The sequence below is a fragment of the Cryptotermes secundus genome, unplaced genomic scaffold, assembly GCF_002891405.2.
Source record: "Cryptotermes secundus unplaced genomic scaffold, Csec_1.0 scaffold673, whole genome shotgun sequence".
NCBI lineage: Eukaryota > Metazoa > Arthropoda > Insecta > Blattodea > Kalotermitidae > Cryptotermes > Cryptotermes secundus.
This window is the reverse complement of record NW_019731277.1, coordinates 396,064-422,523: the sequence shown is the minus strand read 5'-3', so window position 1 is coordinate 422,523 and position 26,460 is coordinate 396,064. Positions and strand designations below refer to the sequence as shown.

The window sequence follows — 26,460 nt, the reverse complement described above, 5'->3', positions numbered from 1 at the left end:
TCACAAACACTGTGATCATGGGTTCGAATCCCACTCGAGGCATGGATGTCTGTATGATGTTTATGCTGCCGTGTGTAAGTAGCGGCCTTGCGACAGGCCTGATCCCCCGTACAAGGAGCCCTACCAACTCTGTATAGAAAAGACCAGGGAGCCCAATCCATCAAGAAAGAAGAATATGACATTCCCAGTACCTGAACTAGAGCATATGAACATAATTGTTATATATTTTTCATGAAATTTATTGCATGAAGTTCTTTAAGGAACCAATTTTTGAGAACCCGTTTTCTGCGGCCTCATAGTTCATATTCCGTTTGTTCTGACGACTGAAAGGGGCACAATATTATATGCCGGAAGGTTGCGGGTTCGACTCCCGATGAGGTCCTTGTATTTTTCAATTCACCTAATCCTTCCAGCCGCACTATGGCCCTGGGGTCGACTCAGCTTCTAACAGAAATGAGTACCAGTAATCTTCCTAGGGGTACAGGGTGGCTGGCGCGTAAGGCTGACAAACTCACAGCCTTCTATGAGCCGATTGTCTAGAGAAAATGTGGGAGCCTCGACGTCTCACAACCCTATGGACCTCCACTGTTAGAGCGATAGCTTAGTGACACGAATTTGCGCTGCACGTCACTCACGTCTTGTCCACTAGAGCGCACTACCGTAATGTCGTATACAACAAACGCGAGACATTTGAACTAATACGAGTGTCACATAGAAAAGCCTGGCTTTGTAGTAATTGTTTGGTAGTTACCGTGATATGACAGTCTCTGTTTCGTCTCTTGCTGTTGTTGTTTGAAGTTGGCGGTTCTTTTTGTTGCAGGAGGACATGAAACGAAGAGTGTGGTATGGAGGGAGATCTGTTCCTTCTAGAGACGCTTCTTTGCCGTAAGTACGAAACGTTAATTCTGTTCTGGATAAAACGAACGCTTACACAATCTTATATCATGCAAATGGAGGGCTTTGATGGTATTGACTGCGTGATCGCCTTGGAAAGCCGTTCCTTTGGAAACTGGGAGAGGGGGAGAAGCAGAAAGAAACAATGAAAGAACAAAGTAGAGACATGAAAGTGTAGCTCAGTGTGTTTCAGCTGCTACCTTGAGGCCGAGGAATCCGGCTTCAGTACCCGGCGGAGACAAGAGGTTTATCTGTTCTCTACAGCGTTCGAAGACCTACTCCATGGCCCACCCAGCCTCCTATCCTCACGGGTATCTAGGTTTTCTCCTCGGGGGAGGGGGTTAAATGGCTGAGGAAACTGACTACTAACCTCCATTCTGGGGCCGCGCCATAGGTCAAGCGGTTAGTCGCTGGCTTCCCACCGCGGCGGCTCGGGTTCGATCCCGGGTCTGGTCAAGTGGGATTTGTGATGGACAAAATGACGCTTGGGCAGGTTTTCTCCAAGTACTTCGGTTTCCCCTGCCAATCTTCATTCCACCAATTGTTCCACAATTACCCTCACCTATCATCTGGGGCTGGTACAATAGGCCAGAAGTGGCTGCAGTACAAGGGACTTAGTCCCACCCCACTAGCATTAAAAAAACTCCATTCTGTGCGAAGGTTAAGAGTGCGTGAGATGTCTAGCAATGGTTGCATCTATACATTCCACTATTTCGGCTTTGTTTTTTCAACCGTCATGTCACAACAGACTGTGAGATTTGATGCCCCCATGGCTGTGCTCGGACACGATCCTGAGATAGAGGTTAACTCTTTCTGATGGTCACAACTAAGTAGGTTTCTTCTCAACCTCGTGACGGAGACAGAACCCATTTATGAAACCTGTAACCAAGAACAAGACCTGGAAAAATGTCTAATACATTTATCAATTTAATAACGCACCATCGCGAATCCATTTCAGACTGAAGAATGTTTCAGTTGAAGTTTATGGGGGAATCCCAGGCATGTATAGCGGCAGCATCGTACAGTTGAGAACACGTGACTGTTCTTTATAAGCTTCCCCTCCCATCCTTTCGTTCCGGCTCTGCGCTTTTCATCATCTACCATCCGGGCGGTAGTTCTGTGTAGTATTATTGTGGGAAGGACGGGGAGGCAGAAATCGTATTGATCTGCTCCCGGAAACAGATTCAATCCAGTGGCATCAGCTAACACGAAGCGCATATGCTCAGACAGCGTAGCGACGGGACAGAGGTCTACATGCATTACAGTATTTCCTTATTCTCCCATCTTCCTCGTTGTTTTGCAGTTAGTTTATTGTATGAAGAAAATTATTTATGGAACTAACAACCATGGGGGGGGGATAGCGACTGGCCACGGACAGCGACCGAGGGGCTCGGAGTTCAAGTCCCGGTAGAGGTCAAGAATTCTCTCTTCCTCACGTCGTCCACACCGGCTCTGAGGTCCACCCAACCTCCTATACAATGTGTACCAGAGGCTCTTTCTCCGGCGGTAAAGCGGCAGGGGCGTGAAGCTGACCACTCATCTCCAGCTAGTGCTGAGGTCAAGAAAATGTGGATCTATACATCCACTCCCCCATACGTCTTCATAGCGCGGTGCTTAATAAGTTAAGCACAGGGACAGCTTTACCTTTACCTTACAACCATGAGATACTACATAGGGTTTTGAGGTTCTCACGGCGGACGTTTCGGAGGGACATGTCAGGGTGGAATAATAAAGTCAGGGCTACCTGATTAATGCTTGTTTCTTACTTGGATTATTTTTCGATCCTGAAGATGGAGGTGGCATGTTCTTCCGAAACATCGGTTTACTATCAGCGGACTACACGGCGGTATATCCATGGGGACAGGGTTCTTCATGAGAGGCTATCACTCTATATAACATAAACGGAGCCGGGATAGCTCAGTGCGTATAGTGACTAGGCATCGGGTTGGACGACCATGGTTCGATTTCCGGCAGAAAAGATATTTTTCTCTTCTCCACAGCATCCAGACCAGCTCTGGGGCCCGACAACCTCCTATTAAATGGTACAAGGGGGTAAAGTGACCGGGGCGTGCAGCTGACCACTCACCTCCATATAGTGCCGAGGTCAAAAATGGTGGAGCTATACCTCCAGTCCCCCACACATCTTCTTGACGGTAGTTAATTACATAATTAAATGCAGTGATGATTTTACCTATATAATATATTTATTACGGTGCTGTGTGAGATTGCAGCAACACAGTGCGCCGACAGATTACAGCAATAGGTAGGTGCAGTTGTAGGTACTATTATTTTTCCTTTTAGATGGCTCTACCAACAATAGTCTTTCTGTCGTCAGTTACTCTCAGTGTTCGTTATTAGGTAAATAGGTAAAGTTGTCCCTATGCTGTGAAGGCGTATGAGGGAGTGGATTTATAGATCCACGTTTTCATGACCTCGGAACTAGCTGGAGGTGAATGGTCAGCTTCACGCTCCGGCCCCTTTACCCCCGAGAAAAGAGACCCCGGTACACATTGGATAGGAGGTTGGGTGGGCCCCAGAGCCTATCTGAAAGCTGTGGAGAAGAGAAAATCTCTTGCATTTATTGGGAACCGAACCCGTGCCGTCTATCCCGTAGCTTGTCGTTTATACCGACTGAGCTATCCCAGCCCGAATTTCATGTAATTCTTATGTAAAATAGCCATTGTGTCAGGTTGGAGGTTTTCACAACAATGATTGTGAATAGTACTGTAATCTTCTGGGATGTGATCCCACGTACTGTCGTAAAAGTTTTCGGACATTTCGCAATAACATACTACCTCCATACTCGTGTGGCCGAAAATTAAACCAAGAAAACCAAAATAACAATCAAGCAAAAATCAGAATGTTCGACCTACTATAGGCACTGAAGATGTAAGCCGTAATTTCCTCTGAAACGTTTGTCACCTTCTACCAGACTACGTGGCGTCACATCCCAGGAGGTAGCAATGCTCATAACCGCCGCTATCAGACCCTGAATTCCAGCTTAACGCTTTTCAGCTTAATGTGCCGAAGTGTTCACAGATTTGTGTTAGTTGCCAGGAATAATAGCTTCAAGAGTAGCTTACTCAAGTTTCGCCACTTGTCAGGCAACCCTCCACACCTCTGAGCCCTCCGCCTCTTGTAAATAAAGACGCCTGCCCAGATCAATTACTGTGACCCGCCTCACGAGCATGTTGGAGAAGTTGCATAAGCAGGCGCTCTCGTTAACTCCGTCATATTGACACAGCCAGGCTCTGCTTTCTGCCTTCTTCAGGCTGGTTTCTTGCTTAGCTTCTTTCTGACCCTGAAGATGGAGGTAATATGTATCTCTGAAACGTCAGTTCACCTGGAACGGACTAGACAGTATTTTGACGTGCTGCACATGGAGCATATTTCAGCGTTCTTTGCTAGTCAACGAATAACATTTCCTAGACATAGAAATGGAATGCAGAATTGGAATTCTAACAGTGACTTTCCGCGGTTACGACGAATTGTTCGAAGCCTTGTATGATAACGGGAAAACCAGGCTGTTGAGAAAGGCGTTCCATTAGCGGTCCTCAAAAGGCCTATTTAAGGGGGTTGAATGTATTAGACAGACAGTAAAATATGTTCGCGAGTCCCAAAGGACTCGGACTCGAGAAAGACTGCGCTGGCAAGGACCAGCAGCATATACAAAAGTCAGATCCGTCCTCTTGTCAGAGAGGACGCCCCCCCCCCAAAAAAACAAGACCATAACTGTCTGACAGTAATAAAGATGTGGTCGCAAATCCCAGATTGGTACTTTATTATTATTACTATTATTAAAGGGGATGGGTTTCCCCATGCACTTAGACCAGTTATTGGTCCATTGTGCGTCTCCCTTTAATTTCTACTGTCCCCATACCCTACCAGTACTGGTGCATGCTATCAGCCCCATTCAGCCAACGAGGTCGGCCCTCGGTACCTGATATTGCCCCCATCTACCAGAGGCATTGGAAACTACTTGGGCGGGAAACTTGTTGCCTAATTTTGCTCAGAGGTCTCCTAGAGACATGAGGATCTTTTACGTGCCGTAAATCTACGACATGGACCCACGGCTTAAAGTCCCTCCCGGAGGACTTGTTCCCTGAATTTTTCCGCCCTTAAAAATTCCACGACCTCCGCCGGGTTTGAACCCGCGTACCTTGAGTCATGAGGTGGGAACGTTACCCCTAGATGGGTAATTTATGCCAAGACCGACTGACCGACTGACCGTCGGTCATAAAATGAGACTCAGACTCAATCAGAGAGTTGAGTTTTAGGAGTTGCCGAGAACATTTCAGTTCGCATCTGACCTTAGAAGAGTAGTCAGTCTTCAGTATGGCTTTGACTATAACAGAAGCAGTAATTGTGATACTCAAAGTGATAATAAGTGTACTCGCCAGTGTAAAAGTGAGCGTTCAATAAACAGAGTAAAGTAAAGCTGTCCTTGTAACAGACCATGAAGGCCCATAGGGCTGTGAGACGTCGAGGGTCCCACATTATCTAGACAATCGGCTCAAAGATGGCGGTAAGGTTGTCAGCCCTACGCGCCGGCCGCGCTTTACTCCCCAGGAAAATTATTTATTTAATTCCTGGTACTCATTTCTGTGAACCCCAAGGCCATACTCCGGCCGGAAGGATTAGGTCAATTGAAAAAAATCCAGTGCCCTCATCGGTATTTGAACCCGCGACCTTCCGACTTGTAGCATAGTGCCTTATCCACTACGCCACCGCGTGCCCCTTGAATAAACAGAGACCTGCGTGAATTCATTTGTTGCGTTCCCTAGGCAACACGCAACAGTACGTGTGTTATATCCCAGAAGCTTTAACTCGGCTGCTTCCTTACAAACCCTCAGAAGTACAAACTACGGTTCCCTCATGGGATCTAAAGACCACAAAATGTCCTTATAGGTTCGAAATAGAAAGCGGACGTGGCGCTGAAACCCCAGCTAAGAGAGACGCCCAAAGATGCAGGATTCGCAGCAGATGATGAAGGGGTTGGGAAAGTGATTATTGCTGTTGACATTTCGAGATTGGAAAATCCGGCAGAAGTAGATAGGCGAGCGTTAGAACATGGATTGTGTGCACAGCCAGACAAATGAGACATGACCTATAAGATGACGTCAAAATCCCCCCTACGGAATTATTCTTATTCCCCCGATAAGTTCAGGAACGTGTAAGATATTGGATATGGGTCAGAACTAAGTTTTCCTACCGTTGGACGTGTCCAGTGGATTTGAAGTATCCATATTATTTATAATTGTAAATTTGTAATATATAAGTGTTTACGTCTCCATCTTCTACCCTGAAGATGGAGGCGATACATTCTTCGGAAACGTCGGTCCGTACAAAATATACACGAAGCCACATCCCAGAAGACGTCATTCTTCGTAAAATTCTATGTTTTCTGTCGCGTATTGTGTTCACTGTTTATTTGTTTTTCGTGCTGTTAGCGTATAATATTATTAGTTTTCAGTTTTCATATGTTTATTTTTATCTTCTTGAATATTACGTTACTTAGTTCTTTTTCTCTTTAAGTGTGTTGTGTACTTCTTGTCATGTTGACGTTTGTTTTTGTGGTTTCAAAGTAGACTTTGTGTTGACGGCCAGAATACCACAGATGGTATTAATAATTTGTATTGTTTCTTCCTTTCAGGTTGTGACCAAAGACACGCATCCTATGACGAGAGAAATATATTTGAGTGAAAAATAGAAAAACGTGAACACCGCCATGACGCTCATCAGGTTATGGCCGCCTCTTTTATTATGGTGCTGAAAGGCCTTGACAGAGAGCAGCTAACAAAATATGAATTTTTATAAAGGGGTTAAATTAATGTTTCCTTGAATTCTGAAAGATAGACATAATTATAAATCTATCAAAGCCTAATGTTTGGGATTAAGTTTCGATCGTGGATGGAGACGCACATTGTGCGGCCGAGGAAGAAACAGCAGCAACAACAGCAGCGCTGCAAAGAAGGGAGTGGCAGCAAAGGGAAACCAAGCGGAAAGGCCGTGCCGGAAAGACCATTGTTGGACTCCGCGGGGAATTCCCCTACAAGTCCCCTTATAGCTAAAAAGGATGAACCTCAGAAAAACCAACACGTAAGTTAATTCGATGTGACTTTATGGGGGTGAAGGGTGTGGTGTGAAATTTGTATTATGGAGGTACGGGCGTGTCACTCAACTAGAGCCCCAAGTGAGGGTTGCGTAGGCTTCACCCCGATATCACGACATGTGCCGGGCCCTTTCTTTCGTCCTATTTGTCTTTGTTTCAGTTCTCTTCATCTATTTCTGTTTTCTTTCTCCTTTTGTACTGAATTTCTTTATTTCCATGCTTTATTTTGTTACATTTTTCCTATTATTTCTTTATACTTCTTTCTATCCTTAGTTCTCTGTTCTTTTTGCCATCATTTCTTACTTTTCCTCTCATTTTTTCCATTTATTTATTGATTTGTGTATTTGTTCATTCTTTCTATTCTCTTTCTTCTGTTTGTTCTCTGTCTTTCTCCTTCCTTCGCTTATAAATTAAATTCTCTTCATATTTCCGTTTTTCCTTATTTACATCTTTTTTTCCAGCCTTATTGACCATTTCTTTTATTACGTTCTTCTTAATATTTTTCTCTAATTTTTCTTCCTTTTCCTAGACATGTTTATGTATAAACAAAGAAACTCCGTTGCTTGAGGTCGCAAGCTAACTATACCGACCGAGCGACCGCCGCTTGTCGGCGAAGTTAGTGCCAACTTTTGCGGATAGAGGGTGTCGCGTGGTCAGCGCAACGAATCCCCACGGCCATTAATCTCAGTTATCTAGACCGGAGACGCTATTTCCTTGAAACAGCTCCTCAATTATCCCCACGAGGCTGAGTGGACCCCGTTCCAGACCCACTACTTCTCAGAAAATGTGGTAGCGCCAGGAGTCGAAACAGGAACCTCACGATCTGTAGCCAGACACTCTGACCACTATACCACAGAGGCTGTCTTTATGTATACCTTTCACAATTGGAAGTACCACTCCTTGTTTTCCTGTCTGAATCTATGAATAAACATTATCAGACAACTTCACACTAGCGGAGACCGTGGGTTTACTTTGGGGAGAAAGAGTGGTATTATAATCTTACCTGTATTCTCAAGTTCCGCAGCCCAGTGGAACAGGAGGCTACTGGAGCTCCTGAACTCAGTCCCCAGAGACATTATTCGGCTCGGCGAACAGTGGAACTGACTCTCTTAAGACTGAATCCTGAATTAATCTAAATTTAAAGCTCTCCGAAGCTAGAAAGGCGGTCAAGCGGGATTATCTTCAGTCTCTTTTCTCAGGTCGTAACATAATTCAGGTTAAGTGAGTACAGTGATGCTTAGGGATTACCTGCCGTGTGTCTCAGCTGGAACTTGGAGAGACGGAGAATGTAGCTGAGAGATCTACCCGTCCCATGACAGTTTCAAATGGGAATACTGTTCACACAGTAACGAGAAGTTCTTGCTGCAAAACTGAGTGCACGTTATTGCTAGTGGTGTGGGACTAAGTCCCTTGTACTGCGGCCACTTCTGGTCTATTGTACCAGCCCCAGATGATAGGTGAGGGTGATTGTGGAGCAATTGGTGGAATGAAGATTGGCAGGGGAAACCGAAGTACTCGGAGAAAACCTACCCCAGCGCCACTTTGTCCACCACAAATCCCACTTGACTAGACCCTGGATCAAACCCGGGCTGCCGCTGTGGGAAGCCAGCGACTAACCGCTTGAGCTATGGCGCGGCCCTTACACTCCTCACTGACTTAATCATTTGAGAAAACTGCATAATGAGGAGCTTCACAAATTGTACTCATCACCAAATATAATTATTATCATGTAGGGCATATAGCACGCATGGGGGAGAAGAGGAATGCATATAGGTTGTTGGTGAGAAAGTCAGAAGGAAGGAGATCACTGGGAAGTCCAAGGCGTTGGTGGGTGTACAATATTAAAATGGATCTTAGAGAGATGGGATTGGCTTATTCTGGCTCAGGATAGAGACCAGTGGAGGGCTCTTGTGAACACAGTAATGAACTTTCGGGTTTCATAAATTGCTGGGAAGTTCTTGAGTAGCTGCACAACTGGCGGCTTCTCAGGAAGGGTCAGCTTAATTAGTGCGTAAGTGAGTCAGCATTACCTTTACTTTCTTCCCAAATGCCTTGCCGACAAAGTTAGGCAATTTAATGTTATAAAGCGAGGATTCAGTATATTTGTCCGCTCGCTTCGTTTACGCAGTCAGTATGGTCCCTGTCTCGTGTCCGAGCAACCGGGGTTCGATTTTGGTTAGCATTACGAACTCCCCTTACGACTACAACGTCCAGAACAATTAATCCCATCCGATAAGTCTGTATTCTGAGGTCTCCATTTAGTTTCGTTGACCAGAATCCTGGGAGCTTTAACTCAACGTCATCTAATTCTATTCTAATGTGGCGTGAGACTGAGTCTCTTGATGCTTGAGCCGTAAATGACCGACTGTAGCATCCTCGGTTTATGAGAGAAATGGAGTATTTGACAGAACGTGAACTGGCCGGTGAAATCGAAGTAATTTTTAAGAAATCTCTCCTAGTGTCACTTTATGCACCACAAATCTCATCTGGACTGACCTGAAAATAAACCCGAACTACGGCACGGTCATCAAATTGTGGTGCTTAGACACAGCTGCAACCCTACCTTTTATTTATGTATTTCCAGGTGTTGCGATGTGGACATGGTTGCCCTGACGACCGTTGCACTGCGGGTGGAGCTCCTTCATGCAGTAAAGGTATGGAGAAGATATCCCTTCCGCCCCACCATCAACATCACCACCTCCATCACGGCTACATGGGCAACAACCTGTCATCACCCGAGTCAGCGTACTCCACCGGCTACTCGACTGATGGCACCTCCCCTGGCGCCTCGTTCCCCCCTGAGTACTACATCAACATCCGCACCGGCACCCATTACTTCCACTCTGCAGCCACTACCCCGACTGCCCCTTGTAACCCAATGCCTGTCCAGGTCCAGAGGCACTTGGCTAACGGCCACGTTAGGGAGGAGGTTTCTAGGGACCCCAGGAATGGATGTCTGGTCGAGGTGGAGATAGTGAGCGCCTCTGCAGAAGCTTTTGAAGGAAGGCGCATCAAGCATGCATCTACACCTAAGGCAAGTGGCTCAGATGGAAACCCTGTTGCCTTACTTAAAGTCTAGTTTCATGCATGGATACTCCGAGAACCTCTGCAGAAGCTTTTGAAGGAAGGCACGTTAAGCACATGTCTAAACCAGAGGTACGTAAGTGGATCTGCCTTACGTAAAACAAAGTGCTTTCAGTGGAAATCCTGTAACTTGATTAAATAAGTGGAAATCGTGTGGTCGAGGTGGAAGTTCTGATAATTAAAGGATGTTTTTTGAAAGCAGTGGGAATCTCTGATCTTAATAAATGTCCTGTAATCTGGTTAATGCTTGTAGCTATTACTTACAGGCTCTCAGAGCCACTCTGTGCAACAAGCAGTTCATACCCACTTAATTTACAATGCAGCGCATGTACCAATAAATATAATTATTTAACCAAATGCTTGTTTTCAGTGCCATCCTTAAGGATGTGTGTGACGTCGTTACTTATTTCGCAAACTTCTGTTCAGATTATGCTGGCTCCGGAACCCTGCAGGGCCCGCCCTCACAGCCACAGGAGGACAGAATCTTGTGATGAGAGCAGGCGTCACCCAGCATCCATCAGGACAAGTTTTGCTCAACTCGATGACACTTCTCCTCCTTCAACTGGTCCCAGCACTTCCCTCGATGTCAGCCGTATCCCCTGTAACACGATCAACTCCTCGCCCTCTCCTCAAAATATCACCCAACTGACAGCTTCCCCACGACAACGGAACCGTATCAGAACCAATCCTTGGGTCCCTTCCAGTACTCCTTCGAACTCTTCCGCGATTGGCACGAACAGCTCAACTTCAAGCAGTGGCTTCAAAACGAGGGCTGTGCAGGCTGAAATGGGTGAATCTTCCACCAACTTGAGCTCCTGCTCCTCGGGTGCGGGATGTAAACACACTCAGACAAGGCAGGGCGAGTCCTCCTCTTCTTATGGAAGCGGAAGTGACGTAACGATACCCCGGAAAAAGCTGGTACAGTCACTGGCCATGACCAAAGATGATGGTCACACTTCAGAGGAAAATGTCAGGAGTCCGTAAGTAACTAACGGACCATTTGTTTACTCCACTGAACAGTGTCACAGTTTTCATCTTCTTCCTCTCCTCATCCTATTTTTCTTATTTTATTCGCTCTCCTTTGTCTCCTTATAACCCTCATCCATCTTCTCATGCCCCTTCAAATTTTTCTCTACTGTTCCTTCTTCAGTATCTTTCCCTCTACTCATTCTTTTCTTTGCCCATTTCCTTCTGTTTTTATTGTTCCGCCTCCTCTTATTTCTATTTTCATTCGTTTCAAACTCACTTTCCTCTTCTGACTGACCTCTTTTCTACCTTCTTTTAATTCTTCTTCACTTTCTCCCCTGAGATAAGTGTTTTTAGGCTACAGAGTTTCATATTTTCCTTTATTAGCTAATTAACCTCACTGTATTAAATGTAGAAGCAATTTCGTGTCGGTGGCATGAAATGGAAAATGGTGGCTTACTAGCTTGGCATTTATCTGGAGAAGCTGATTAAAATAACTAAATCATTCACATAGTTGGTTGGTTAGTAAGTCATTTATTTGGTGATTTTGTTTATCAGACAACCAGTTATCTATCTAGTTAGACAAGTAATCGGTTTGTTAGCTAACTGGGTAGCTAGTAAGTCAGTTAGTCACTCACTTAATCATTGACGTGTAAGTCAATCTGCCAGCTGATTGAAGTAGGTCTAACCAAAGCAACTGTGTTGTCTAATTTCAAACATTTTTTCCTTTATAGGCATCTCCGTGGGTGGTGTCATACACCTCCTGGCGATAGCAATGCTTCTGGTGGCGATTCTACAGGCAAACATCACCGTGGAAGCGTTTGTTCTTCTTCTTCATCATCTTCAACTTCCAATACGGCCAATAACTATTCCCACAGCAACAGCAGTGACCTCTCTGATGATGACCTAACCTTAAATGAAATGTTGGGAAAATACGATGAAAGTTATGTATACGAGAAAGAAACAGATATTTTAAGTGACAGTGACCCAACAGACTGTGAAGAAGATTATGGTGAAACAGACTGTGATGCAGGACAGGATGGCGGTGATGAAAGAGATCCTCAGGACGATGAGGAGTTAGACTTCATTGATAACGGCTCGTACTTAGAACTAAGTCCTGTGGATCTGGACGATGGTATTGAAAAATCTTCAAGTTCTGCAAAAGGAATTGTTAATAAAGGTCATTGTACTTACCATCTGCCCCATTCTGGAGCAGAATTCCAACGTAAGCCAACTATGCGATTTCGTGAGTCATTCATGAGACGCTCAAGCGGTCGTCGCCATCTTGTTAAGGATGAAAATGCAAATGGAAGCCCAGGACCATCTTCCAGAAGAGCTAGTGTAAGAAAGTTTAGTAACGAGGAAGTACTCAGCAGAAGAAGTTCGAGAGATGGGAGTAGACATAGGAAGCATCATGAGCCAGTTGCAGCAGCAAACAGCACAGTTAGTGGCAATCCATCTTCAAGATCTTCCACCGAGAAGAAAAAGATGCGCTGTTCAATGCGCAGAAGCTGTAGCGTTAGAGGTGGAACAAATAGATCTGTTCTTCTTGCTTCAAATAACAACGGAGTAACATTTAACTCTAAAGAGAAAATCAGCATCGTCGAAGCTGAAAATTCAGGTGTATATAATTTAAACCGTATATTAATGCAAAAGATGCTGTTTCGTGTCAGTGAGAGTGGAACAAGAAGCGCTGGTAATACCCCTGTTTCTATGAGAAAGAAGATTGTAAATGATGAAGTTACAGAAGTCAGGAAGAAAGTTCTGTCACCTTCAAGAGTAAGGCCACATACTGAAAGTAACAGACTCCATTTAGCTGCAAATAACAATCATAATAATAGGGACTTACAGATGTCCCCCAGCATGGCTGATGCCTTGATGAAAAAGCGTTCTTACTCTGTTAGTTGTGGTGCCAGGACCTCAGTTCCAACATCTTCATATTTAACGACATTTTCATCAGAAATAGCCCTGATAGAAGCTGATAAAGAAGCTGATCGTAAATACAAGGAACTTATATTAGAAGCAGAGCATATTTTAGTTAGTATGAAGGGTAATTCTGAAAAATGTCTGAGTTTTCATGCACCAACACCACCGCCACGTATATGTAAGGGCAGATCTGACAGATCCATAAATGAAAATGAAAATGAAATTACCGAAACTGAAGAACATTTTGATTTAGAAAAGTCTGCTGAAGATGAAAACAATGTAATCAAAAAACCGGCTTTTATTAGGAAGGCGTTCAATTCCCCTAATAGGATTGTGGATAGAAACCAGGGTACGACGAGAAATGGGGAAGATATGAGGGGAGGTCAATGTACTCCACCTTCACGGACTTGTAATGAAGAGAAAAGACAGCGTGAATTGGGAAGGAGAGGATCAGGATGTGCCCCAGAAGGTTTGGTACACGCCTCCAGTTCATCTTCGATGGACACAGAAGGTTCAGTCACCCCCAAACAATCTCCAGACAAGTCCCCTGTCCAGCAACGGCCACCATTGGTCACGTTCAGATCCATTGACCTCGGGCACGAGTTGGGAGGTCCTGGGTACTGTCCACAGAGTGAGCCTGTCAAGAGGAAGGTGTACACATGCAGCGCGACCTTTGACCGTCTCCAGAAGACACTAGAGAAAAGCCAACACCAGGCATCACTTCGTATCAAAGCCGAAATTGAAAGGAAGGACAGTGATAAAGGTAAGAATATCTTCTGTTCTCTTATCTTCTCTTCCCATCTTTCTCTCCTTGCCCTTCCCTCTATACTCTCCTCTTTTCGTCCTCTTCCATTCCCTTCTGTTTCTGTTCTCCCCCTCCCTTATCTTCCCTTCGCTTCCAACTGCTCTCCTCTCCTCCCCTCCCCTAACATCCTTTGCCCAGCAACGGATATATGCGAACCACATAGAAAACAGCGTTTCCTTTGTTGTTGTATTTGTCGAATCTGCTGCCTCCTATTCAGGGAGGATGGGTACAAAATTTTCAGGGGAACCTGCTGAGGCAATGGGTTCTCCAAAACGTTGATACAAAACTGCAGTGTATCACAGTCCAGCAGATGTGATCTTACAATGAAATCCTGCTTCTTGCTGGTTGGTCGTTTGGCTAGCTCTCCCACCCTGAAGATGGAAGCAGTACGTTCCTCTAGAACATTAGTGAAATTCTACTGGACTACACGTTGTCACATCCCAGAAGAAAGTATTCATAGTCACCGCTGAGAGAACCTCAAATCCACCAAGAAATTTTAGTTCATACCCATAATACCAAATGTAGCTGAAATCGTTCAGCAACCGTCTGAAAAACGAAACAGGTGTTACGTCGTCATTATGCATTCAAGTTACGCAATTTGTAAGGAAAACAATAATACATGAAATGACAACGCGGGTTCTTCTCTTTCGTAAACCCCTGAAGGGCTGGTGTTTAGACTACACGCGATACGGAGACGCAGAAGAAGTTGCCGCGTGCGCACGGCGAGTGACATTGGTTTTCGACTGTCACGGCCCTCACACTCGTCTGTTGATATTTTGAAGCCTGAAATTTATCTAAATAACATTTTAAAATTTAGTTCCTACCTCACAGAAAACACATGTTAATGTTCTTTAAGGAAATAATCGATCTTCATTTTGAGAATCATACAAAACACATAAATACACTATAACCGGATAGCTCGAGTCAGTAAAATGACCACGCAGTAGGGTAAGCGGCCTGCGTAGTCTAGAGGTAACGTTCCCACCTCATGACTCGTAGTACGCGGGTTCAAATACCCGGCTTAGGTCGTCGAATTTTTAAGGGCGGAAAAATTCAGGGAACAAGTCCTCCGGGAGGGACTTTAAGCCGTGGGTCCCGTGTCGTAGCTTTACGGAACGTAAAAGAACCTCGTATCTCCTAAGGAGGTCACTGAGCCAAATTACGGACGTTTCCCGCCCAACAGCAGTCTCTAATACCTCTGGTAGATGGGGGAAGCATTATAGATACCTCTCAGCTGGTAGAGCCGGTCTCGCTGGCTGGGAGGGACTGATGGTAAGCACCAGTACCGGTAGGATATAGAGACTGATAGAAATCATAGAGGGAAGCACAATGGACCAATACAGGTCTAAGTGCATGGGGAAACCCACCCTCTCCAATAATTAACTAACCAACGCAGTAGGCTAGATGACTGGATAATCAGGATTATATTCCTAGCAGGTGTAAAGATATATCTCTTCTCCACCGCATCCAGACCGGCTTCGGGACCCCCCCAATCTCCTATTCAGTTGGTAGCGGGGTCGCTTTTCTCGATGGTAAATTATATGAGGCTTGAAGCTTACCACTCACCTCCATATAGAGCCGAGATTAAAAGTTCGTTGAGACATAAATTCATTCCCTCGTAGCTCTTCATGGCCTAATGCTTAATTAACACAGGGACCCGTGGCAGGCAGTATCAGGCAAACATAATCTCTTCTCTAGAAGGTGAGTAGTCAGCTTTCAATTCCTGGGTGCTTTACCTTGATAGGAAGAGACCCAAATACCCTTTGGATAGGAGGCTGGGTACTGGATACTGTGTAGGATAGAAGGGTGAGGATGCAGTTGTCATTCCTCGGTTGTCGAGCCTGCCACTTTACCGACTGAGCCATCCCGGCACTTAAATTTCAGATGTAAATAAGAAGGTGTAACAGGCCATGAAGGCCCATAGGGTTGTAAGACGTCGAGGCTCCCACGTTTTCTAGACAATAGGCTCACAGATGGAGGTCAGGTCAGCTTTAAGCACTGGCCAGCTGCCTTTTACCCCCTGGAAGACCCCTGGTACTCATTTCTGTTAGAGGCTGAGTCTCGCTGGAAGGTTTAGGTCAATTAAAAAGAAATTTGTGGTCTTCATCGGGACCCGCAAACTTCCTCCTTGTAGCATAGTGCCTCATCCAACTACGCTGCCGCATGCCCCAAATTTCATAAGTAAAGTAAAGTAAAGTAAAGCTATCCCTGTAACAGGCCGTGAAGGCCCATAGGGTTGTGAGACATTAAGGGTCCCACATTACCTCTACAATCGGCTCAAAGATGGCGGTAAGGTTGTCAGCCCTACGCGCCGGCCGCGCTTTACTCCCCAGGAAAATTATTTAATTAATTCCTGGTACTCATTTCTGTTAGAGGCCGAGTAAGCCCCAGGGCCTAGTGCGGCCGGAAGGATCAGGTCAATTGAAAAAAATCCAATGACCTCATCGGGACTTGAACCCGCGACCTTCCGGCTTGTAGCATAGTACCTTAACCAACTACGCTGCCGTATGCCCAAAATTTCATAAGTAGTCAAGTAAATATGAATGAAATAATTTGTACTGTGAATGGAAAATATTGGTGTCGAATGTGCATTTTAGGTACATCTGAAGGGGATAGTCTCAGGGAGAAATTGGAAAGGCTGCGACGGGAACGGCTGGAGGTGGAGGCCAAGGTACGGGAGGCTCAGGCAGAGGAACGACAGCGGCTGGATGACAAGGCACAATGCCAGCGTCAGCTCTCTCTCTTCAGGCGCCAGATGTTGGTCCACACCATCGAGGGACTCAAGAGGAGTTTAGAAGATCAGTCTGCAAAACTGCAGGAAACTTACAGCCAGCATGAACAGCATCATCCCTGTGATGATGAGAATTTGTGTCGGAGACATTCCACAAGTAGCTCAAACAGTACCAAGGTTCAACAAAATAGTCAGGATGCGACAGAGTAAGGTCACAGTACCTGCACTGAGAGACATTTCAACACCATCACCTTTCTGTCAATTTTCTTCCAGTTCATATGATAGGTCTGTGACCTGTTACCCGCCACCTTTATGTAGTTGACTACATTTTGTATACTGTTTTTCCGTGAACATGTTTTGGCATCCAGAAGCTCTGGCCAGTTATAACAAATTCTTGGGAAACCCATACTCCCATGAAGTGACATCAATGCAAGTGATGGACACAACTAGTTGACCTAGACCAGGATTGCTCAGTTCACTTTGTGAGAGTTGCATACGGCCTGTCAGTTGGTTTTATGCAGCCCACAGCCGTATCCTTCCGTACCTCAAAGTATGCGTTAATGAATTGCTCCCATTTTGTTAAAGCCAGTGGATCTTGAAACTTAACGAAAAGTGCTGGGTAAATAAATACTGCCATAAGATAATATTGGTCTAACAAGTATTTTATAAATTCATTTTCTTGTATGCCTAGAAATTAATGATTATATCCCAAATAATTAAGACTATTAGTTTGTCCAGTATTCTGCCATTAATACATATCTTGTTTCTGATTGCTTCTGTTCATCTGAAAGCTATAATTTTGTTGTCATTTCATTATGTATTCAGGTGAAAAGTTCCATGGCAGTGCTATTCAAATTGTATACTGATTTCTATATGTCAACTTTATATTTTGCCAGAAGAATATGATTGTTTGCGAACAGCGTAGTGTTGATGTTAAAAGTCCTGCAAATAAATGGTTTTAGTAATTGAAATACAGAACTGAATAATTCTTAAAATTGTACATGTCTTGTAGTTTTCAGCGCATATAGCAGTGCAGTATGAGAACATCTTGAGGCATTTAGTAAATGAATTATGAAACACTTACAAGAGCACCTCAAATACATGAGCATACAGGCGTTTAGGGATATGGGAAACGTAATGAAACATTTGTACATGTGAGGCTGAAATGTTGAATGAACTTTCTGATGCTGCTATTTAGTTAAAGAAACCTTTCTCCATTAAAAATGCGGTCATCTTGAATGTGATGTCTTGTAATTTGGTACATACATTCCTCCAAAACATTGGTACCTATCTACAAAACTACATTGCATTACATTTCAGTAGACGGTAGTCTTTAATATTCATTTCAGAATTTCTTCTGTTAAATTTCCATAGTAGTGTATAAGACAAACCAAGCATCTGCCCCCCATGGATTAAAAGGAAAATAAGAAAAGAAGGGAATTACCAAATATTAATAATATAAATTAAAAACTGTTAGACGAGCGAGTCTTTTATCCTGAATACTCTAGGGCGATTAGTAAAAATTGTCTTCAGCAGCTTAAATATAAGTTTGTAAGCAAATCTTTTGGCTGCCCCTTTTGAAAATAGGCTCCCTTCTGGGAAACTGGTTCCCCCCCCCCTTATAACTGGCTGTTTCCTCAGAAAAAATCCTAGTGGCGCTAATGCTGTCTATTGACTACCAAAAGGACATACACTTCCAAGAGCTCATCAAATGCATGTGTATAATCAACAATACTTTGATGCTTATTCTTCCAGACCTGTTAGTATAGATGTGAAATTAGATAAAAGGTTTACAGGGTAGAAAAATAATCTGTCACATAGACTAGTACATGTTATACATTATTGTAGATCTTAACATACTTTTCCTCCATTTAGTCATTTTAGAATGTAGCCTCCATGTTGTCTCTTCAAAACTAATATTTCAGTTCAAACCCAAATTTTGAGCAAATATTCAGTCGACATCAATGTATACAGCCAATAAAAGCATTATCAAATTTGGAAATCTGATGTTATTAGAACACTCTAGTGTAGATAATTAGATGAAAAATGTTACTTTCAATGTGTTGTCTGAACACCAGTGTTCTCATCTTTGTTCTAGTGTTAATGAGCATTTAATATTGTGTAATGATTCATTATTACCTCTAGATATTACAGAGATTGAAAAGTACACATAGAAATTAGTTATACTTTCCCAAGAATGAGCAGATATATACAATATATAAACTGTATGGTCACAGCAATTATAAAATATGGCAAATTCAATATGACTACACTTGCAAGAAAGGTTTATGGCAGGTCATGATTGGTACTGCAGCTGGACATGAAATGGTTAGGCAAGAAGATGTTAATTAATATTTCAGTAATCCGTATTAAGTATTGGTTTAATATACACATGACAAAAAAAAAGACACAGAAATTATTACATTTCTGAAATTATTTAATAATAGCAATTTTTTAAATAAAATTCATATTTGTATTTAAAATAATTATTTCAGCATATTCAGGTATGCTACACCTCATAGTCACAATATAAAGGATGTGAAAAGGCTGTTGCGTATTGAAGAATTTTAAAAACATAATGTGACTATAAATTATTGTTTATAAATGAAACTCTGACATTTTGTGGGGGATGATTTATGAATGCGTGCTTGTCTAAAGGTTTGTGGCAAGAGATGATTTATTATGCAAATATTATGTGGAGTATCTTTGATATACACAATATTTTCTAAACTGGATCCATTTCTGTCAGTATATAGGAGAAGAAGGGATATTGCTCTGTTGGTACCCTTAGAAGGAAATAGTTTCCAGCACCAGACTGGCATCCAGTGATGGTTTTCTGCCTTACACATTATGACAACTGAACCAGTGTCTGAAATATTGTGTTTATTAAATGAATCCCAGACATGAACAGTATTCAACATAAAATGTCTATTTTATGTGTTACTGAGATCATTGTCATTAACACTTTCAATGATAGCCTTTCAATGTCAACACTAAAGGCGAAGTCATTAGTTCATGGAGATAACAGTTTTGAACAGAAGTGAAACATATGCAACGCTGTGTTATGTGTCAATGTGAAATGGACACTTTAAAAGTGTGTGAAGTGTGGGACAAATTATGTATATAACTGGTAAAAGTAAATCTGTTCACTATTGATGATTCTCAATGCAATGTATTGATTATGTCAGAGAAATGTCTTACAATTAGCATTCTTAAATAATTGTTTTATTGTTGGAATGTAAAAGCTAGTCTTCAATTTTAACAACATACTCAAGTTGTTGAATTGTCTCTGATCTTACATACTCTACTGGAAAAATACAATTCGTCCCAAGGGAAGTGTTTGTATAATTTTGTGTCTTGAAAGAGTGATTGAGCTGTGAAATTAGTTATTAATTTGTTTTATTTACTTGTTGTTTAATGTTATTGTTTCTGTGAAAGCACAAAATTAAGATTTATATATGAACAAAATGTTCTGTATGTAATTAACAATGACATATGTTTTGCAACTTCTTTCATTTGACAGTAATTATCTTTAATAATATCTCCTTTCAGACCCAAGAGTTCATGAATTGGTAAATTTTTAAGTGAGTGGTTATTTCCTTAACTATAAAATGTGGACATGACATGAAAGTAGTGAAACACCTGAATCCTATGAAAACTGAAACATCTGTTTTCCTACTTTGTCTTCTTATCCACCTTCAGTTGCATTCCTGTGGCAGAAACTAGTACTAAAAGTTGCTTATGTAATCAAGAGACCTATATGTTATTGTGGTAAGGAATTCAAACCCCTGGGTGTTGGAGTGTGACATGAAATAAACACTATCCTTCACAGAGCAGTTATGTGTACAGGGTCTGAAAGGGTTATTTAATAAACAGTAATGTACAAGCTGTTTCAAAATGAGCTTTGTGGTGGAAATTTTCGCCATTTTGAAAAGAGACTGAAACTTCACTTCCCTCTCTTATTATTTGAAACTTATGTCCACACTACAATTCCAAATGGACATATTCCTTCAACTAGATCAGGGATGGCTTATCACTGGCACCAAATTGAGGCTTGTCTGTTTCTGATTGTTACAGATTTTATGAATATGGACATTTGAATTCAGTAATTTAATACACTCATGACACACTTTGGCTCTAACTTTATATTTCCAGTCCAAACCAGAAAATAAATGTTTACTAAGGAAAAAAATATGGAACTTAATGTTGTATTCCCTATTTGACATTGTTTATTACCTAATATTTTTATCGGAGGTATACATGAAATCAGATGTAAGACGCTGGAAGTTCAAAGAAATCAAACACAAGCTAATATCTGAAGAAATGTCGAAGTATGGGTACCAGCAGAGATCACATTAACTCAAGCAGAGAGATGATGTAAATGTGGGAATGGTTAACATCACATTGTAACTGTAGGGTAAATTTGATACCAAGCAGCAAAAGTTTCACCATCCCTGATTTAGGCTACAGCAAGAGTGCTTTACAATTTGAATATATGGGACACCCATGTAAAGCAACCTACTTAAAGTGAATCATCATTTAATGAACTCTCAATACTTATAATGTCATATACTACAAACCAGCAGCTGTAAACATTTTGAAGAAGATACATATTTTTCTAATTTGTTCAAATTTTCTCCTGGAATGTGAACTTTTCTGACACCTTCTGAACTGGCCATTTTGCATTGGTCTCCTGAATAAGTGCCCCATTTTATGTTCGATTAAAGAGATGGGAGACAGTTAGAGGGGACTGATAAGGAAATGCACATTATCAGTTTAACCACCTTATTTTTCCTTGCATTTTTATACATTTGTATTAAATATGTTGTAAATGAAAAACTGCAAAATTACTATGGTGTAACTTACATGGAGATGTTGAAAAGTCCATTTTTGTCACAAAAAAAAATATGTTGCATGGTGTAAGTGTCTACTCTTTTAGCACTGAATAAACCAATACATGTAGTTGACACTTAGCTTACTAGAGAGCAGCACCAATGTGGGAATGATACAAAATGGTCATCTTACCTGGGTGGGACATTTTACATGGGTCTCCCCTACTAATCTCAGATCTGATTCAGTTCCTATCATTTTGCATTTATAGCTGTATGAAGGTTTTTACAGCAATGATTATTAAGATTCTGGTCGTCTGGGACGTGACACTTTGCAGTTTGATAGCTAAGTACCAATGTTTCAGAGTAACCTATGTACTAAAGTACCTAGTGTTGCATCACAGAAGGCAGTAGTCTTATGATAACTGTTCTGAAGTCCTTAAGTGGACCACAAATATAATTTATTAAGGGATGTGAGACAGTTGAAGTTGATAACAAAGGAAAAGAGAGTAGATCAACAGACATTTTTATATAAACCAAAGATTGTTATCTAAAGATTTCATATTGTTATCAGCTTCTGAAATGAGAACTGAAACAAAGATGCAAGTATATTTTCAAAGTCTGATTTAATACAGTGATATCTGTCATTTTCAATTGTGAACGTATATGAAACATAATGATAAAATACAATCTTTGATTGTAATATATTATGATTAAGTCTGAGGTTATAACCATTGAAAACATTTTGTCCATTATATTCTTGTATGGAGTTACATTGTAGGATTGAATTTCTGCAAACTCTGTGTCTCATGTGCTACATGAAATGGCTCACAACATAATCATATGTTAGTATTTTTTCATTTCCATAACATTCAACAAATTTTGAAAGCGATTTTGCCAGTGTTTGAATGTAGTGAAGTCTCTCTCATTTGTTGCATTTTGAATTGATCGGGAGTGATAGTATATAATTTAGAATATAGAAATACAAGTACTTAAAAGTAATCTGTAGATTCATTGACTTAAATATTCTGTTTCATTTCTGCAGTGAACTATTCTTCCGATTACTTCCTGCATTATAATTATCTTCTTCATTAAACATATCTTCCTTGCTCTGAAATTGCCCAAATTCTGGCTCAGAGATGAAATCTGGTCTTGTCTATTATGCATCTCAGGAAGTGGTGATGGATGAGGATGGGGTAATGGTGGAACGATGATAAGCAGGTAAAAACCAAAGAAACTTGGAGAAAAATCTGCCCCAATGCCAGTTTGTCCACCACAAATATCACATGAAGTCACCTGGGATTCAACCTGAAACTCCATGGTGAGAAGCCTGAGTTTGTTTCCTAAAAGACACATGATGTCTGTCCAAATTATATACTTTTCCTTAAAGTAATAGTAACATTGCCAAGATCTTGATATTATCTACACTTCTTTTTGCTATGATAAAATGTTAATTGGTATGATGACTATTGTTTGAATGTAATAATTATTTCTATCATAAATATGTGATAATTCTGTTTAGGAAATTCATGTTCTATGCTGCAAGATTATTATTTTAACTTAGAATCAGAAAATATGTGTTTTGAACAATATGGTGGCTTCATGTTACCTCATTGGGTCACAAGAAATTGTAATTATTTTATCTCTGGAGTAAACTTGTTTTTAAACTGCCATACTAGACCTGAAATGAAACAATAGCATTTAGTATAATTCATGCCCCAAATCTTTATCTTCTTTGAAAATATAAGTCAATGAAATGTAGTCACATTATACAGTGTTAAACTAAATCTAAACAAGAATGACTAGAAACCTGATACAGTAATTAGCATTTGCTTACCAAAGTATTAATGTGTTAACATAAAGTAATAGAAAACCACAGTAATGTGGTAGTTAATAGTGACACTAAATACTGAAAACTGCAAGTTCAGTGCACAGGATTAAAGTCTCTGCCTTTCTACTGGAGAGAATCAAGTGACCAGTATTGTACATTTCTTAACTCATGAAAGTCTTCTGTTTCAGTTTAACAGGATGTTAATTTTGAACAATGTAAGTTCATTTTGTGAATAATGAATAAATTCAGGTAATGAACTTGTAGTAATAAGGCATATTTTGACACTTCTGCAAATAATTGAAATATATTCATGAACAAAAAGTTAAGATTTTTGTAGTGTAGTCCCAGCATCAATGTATGGATGCCATCTGAATTTGAATATATTACTGGAGTTGTCATGAAGACTAATAATATTTATAGGTTTGTGTCTACAAATATTACATTTTTTTTTCTGTAGAGAAATATTTAATTCATGTATGAAAGATATTTAATATGTGATTTTAATATATTCATTTCAGTATAGAATTCAAACATTTGAGTGGAAGAAATGAAACAATACAAGTCATCTTTTACTCTCCAGAAATAGTTATTTTCACAATATTGTTAATTTATAAATATTTAATACAATTGTAACAAATTGTAAAAATGTCAGTTTTAGGACATGTCAGCTAAGTGCACACAGAATATGAAGCATAAGTTTTTAAGGAGTGTACAGTAATTTTAGATCTGTAACATTTGTTATGTCAATTTGAAAACCTCATTATTTATGTTCTGTGAGCATAACCGACCACTACTGATGCCTGGAAACACACTTAAACTGTGTGTAATAAGGAAGATGATGACTAAAAGCAGTGATCTTTATAATATAAGGAACCAAAGCCATTATTACCTATTGAATGTTTCCACTACAGTGAATTATCTGGATGACAAAGTCTTATTTCATCTTTCCCTGTTCACTTCTGTATAACAGCTCCTACTTGATATCCCCACCTTATTTTTGGTTTCCAAAGTTGCTATTTCTGAATGTAATTTGTAATTCTGTCAGAGGAATTGTAATGTCATCCATGTCTAAGAACTGCCTGTACTACTATATCCTTAACATGACACAGTTTTCTTATAATTCTAGTGTTTCTGCTTTAAGAATTAGTCTTTATTCACTCTTCTTTGTTTCTTCTCTTCACTTATAAGTTCCCTGACTTCATTTCCAGGATGAGAATACTTGTTTGGATTTAAGGTGCAATGGAAACTAAAGAACTCCATGATTTCAGTCTGCAAGCAAACTATAGTGCAATGGAAAAACCAAAATAAAACACAAATATTTAAGTAAATACTATAGGGTTCTGATGATGGTGTATAACACACAGAAATACTGGGTTCTCGGACTTTGTCCATCGTCCGGATTCTAAATAACTAAGTAAAAAACACAACGTTTCAGAAACTGGATCTGTTTCCATCCTCAGGTGAGGGAAGACAGTCCAGTGATTGAGGCTAGCTCTTTCTAAGGGACCCAACAGAATAGGTGTCTTCCCTCACCTGAGGATGGAAAAAGATCCAGTTTCCTAAACGTTGTGTTTTTTTTTACTTTGTTATTTATAATCCGGACGATGGACTAAGTCCGAGAACCCAGTATCTCTGTGCGACAAATATTTAAATCTGTCACATATAATTATTATCTACAAATAGTTTTATTTATCACTCTGTTTCAATAACACACATTACTTATCCACTTTGGTATACATAGAATATTCTTAAATGATTCTATATTTGGCTTCTTCATTTACATATCGATTAAGATGGTACAGGGCCTGGCAGTGGTTCTGGTTTTATTACATCACAAATGAATATGAATTCTGAGGAAGAAGTATGATTGTACACTACAGGAAAAATGAAATAGATTTAATTTCTACTAGTAGTGCAAAGAAAGATTGTACACAGTTGAATATATTACATAACACAGCGTTCAAGATCTATTGCTACAGTTACTTTGATCCTGTCCCAAAAGTTCTGGATGATATAAAAAACAGAATTAATTCTGGAAATATGACACTATTCAATTCAAAAACTATCTCAGGATTTATGTCATGGTGACCTTTTGTATTAGCCATCATTTTTGCCATGATACCAGAGTGTTAGCTATGATTCATTGACAGAAGAGTGTTAATTATGATTCATTGACAGGCTTCGCAAAATAAATATCAAATTTACAGTTCAATGGTAAATTTTCACAGTTGTAAAATACACCAAAACATATTTCAAGAACTAAGTATTACAACTCTGTTTTTTTCATTTGCGTGTTATGGTTTGTATTTTGTGTGCACGTGATTGGCTCTTCTATTAGAGTATGAGACACACAATGTTCAGCAAATATGTCACATTAATTATTGTAGAATTTGTATTGTAACGTTACATTTACACTATATTGATTGGTTGTTTAGTGACAATAGGGCAGTTTCTAGAAATGTTTGATGTTAATAGTTGATGCACTACTAGGTTACATACAAGATGGAAAGAGAGAGAGGCCACATGAAATGCAGGGGAATCAGCACAATAAACCTTGAAACCAATGTTAAATAAAATAAAGCACTGAAATTTGAACATGGTCATGTGATTTATACAAGCATTGCACAGAGCTCTTTTTTTCTAACAAGGAAAACGGTGGTACTCATATGTGACCCAAGTAGGTGTGGGCAATATATTCTGAAGCTCATCAGAAATAATCATATACATTATTGCAAACAATAAATTGCTTTTAGTAAAATTAACAGAAAGATTTAATATAATAATAAATTAATGTATCCTTGGCCAACTTAATAATAATACCCCGGTTTAAAGGGTTAAATATGGACCATCTGCTCTAATATTAAAACAACACAATTTACACATAATGTGTATTTATGCATGTTCTATGATTCTTAGAAAAAAATCAGTGATTTCTTCCCCAAATAGTACTGGCTAATTGGTCTTTATAACGGAACAATGAAGTGTTTTTGTGAGGAAAAGAAGAAATTTGTAAATATTATTTGGAAGAGATGACTGTAGTAATTACTTGTGTGATATCACTGTTATCAACTTCACACAATATCCTTCTCTCAAGGTTATTTTTTATTGCTAGTGGGGCCGGACTAAGTCCCTTGTACTGCGGCCACTCCTGGCCTAGTGTACCAGCCCCAGATGATAGGTGAGGGTGATTGTGGAGCAATTGGTGGAATGAAGATTGGCAGGGGAAACCGAAGCACTCGGAGAAAACCTGCCCAAGCACCACTTTGTCCACCACAAATCCCA

At 40.7% G+C, this 26,460-nt stretch overlaps 1 protein-coding gene across 5 annotated transcripts in view; it reads left to right on the top strand.

Moving 5' to 3' along the window:
- LOC111866878 overlaps positions 1 to 24,504 on the top strand; it is a 123,629-nt gene extending 99,125 nt beyond the window's left edge. For all 5 annotated transcript variants that reach the window (XM_033752444.1, XM_023856219.2, XM_033752443.1 and 2 more), the window contains 6 exons: positions 821 to 885; positions 6,548 to 6,993; positions 9,591 to 10,040; positions 10,517 to 11,070; positions 11,791 to 13,745; positions 16,385 to 24,504. In XM_033752444.1, the coding sequence (XP_033608335.1) occupies positions 6,778 to 6,993; positions 9,591 to 10,040; positions 10,517 to 11,070; positions 11,791 to 13,745; positions 16,385 to 16,728 (3,519 nt within the window). In that variant the 5' untranslated portion in view covers positions 821 to 885; positions 6,548 to 6,777 and the 3' untranslated portion in view covers positions 16,729 to 24,504. The remainder of the gene's footprint in view (positions 1 to 820; positions 886 to 6,547; positions 6,994 to 9,590; positions 10,041 to 10,516; positions 11,071 to 11,790; positions 13,746 to 16,384) is intronic.
- The last annotated feature ends 1,956 nt before the right edge of the window (positions 24,505 to 26,460 follow it).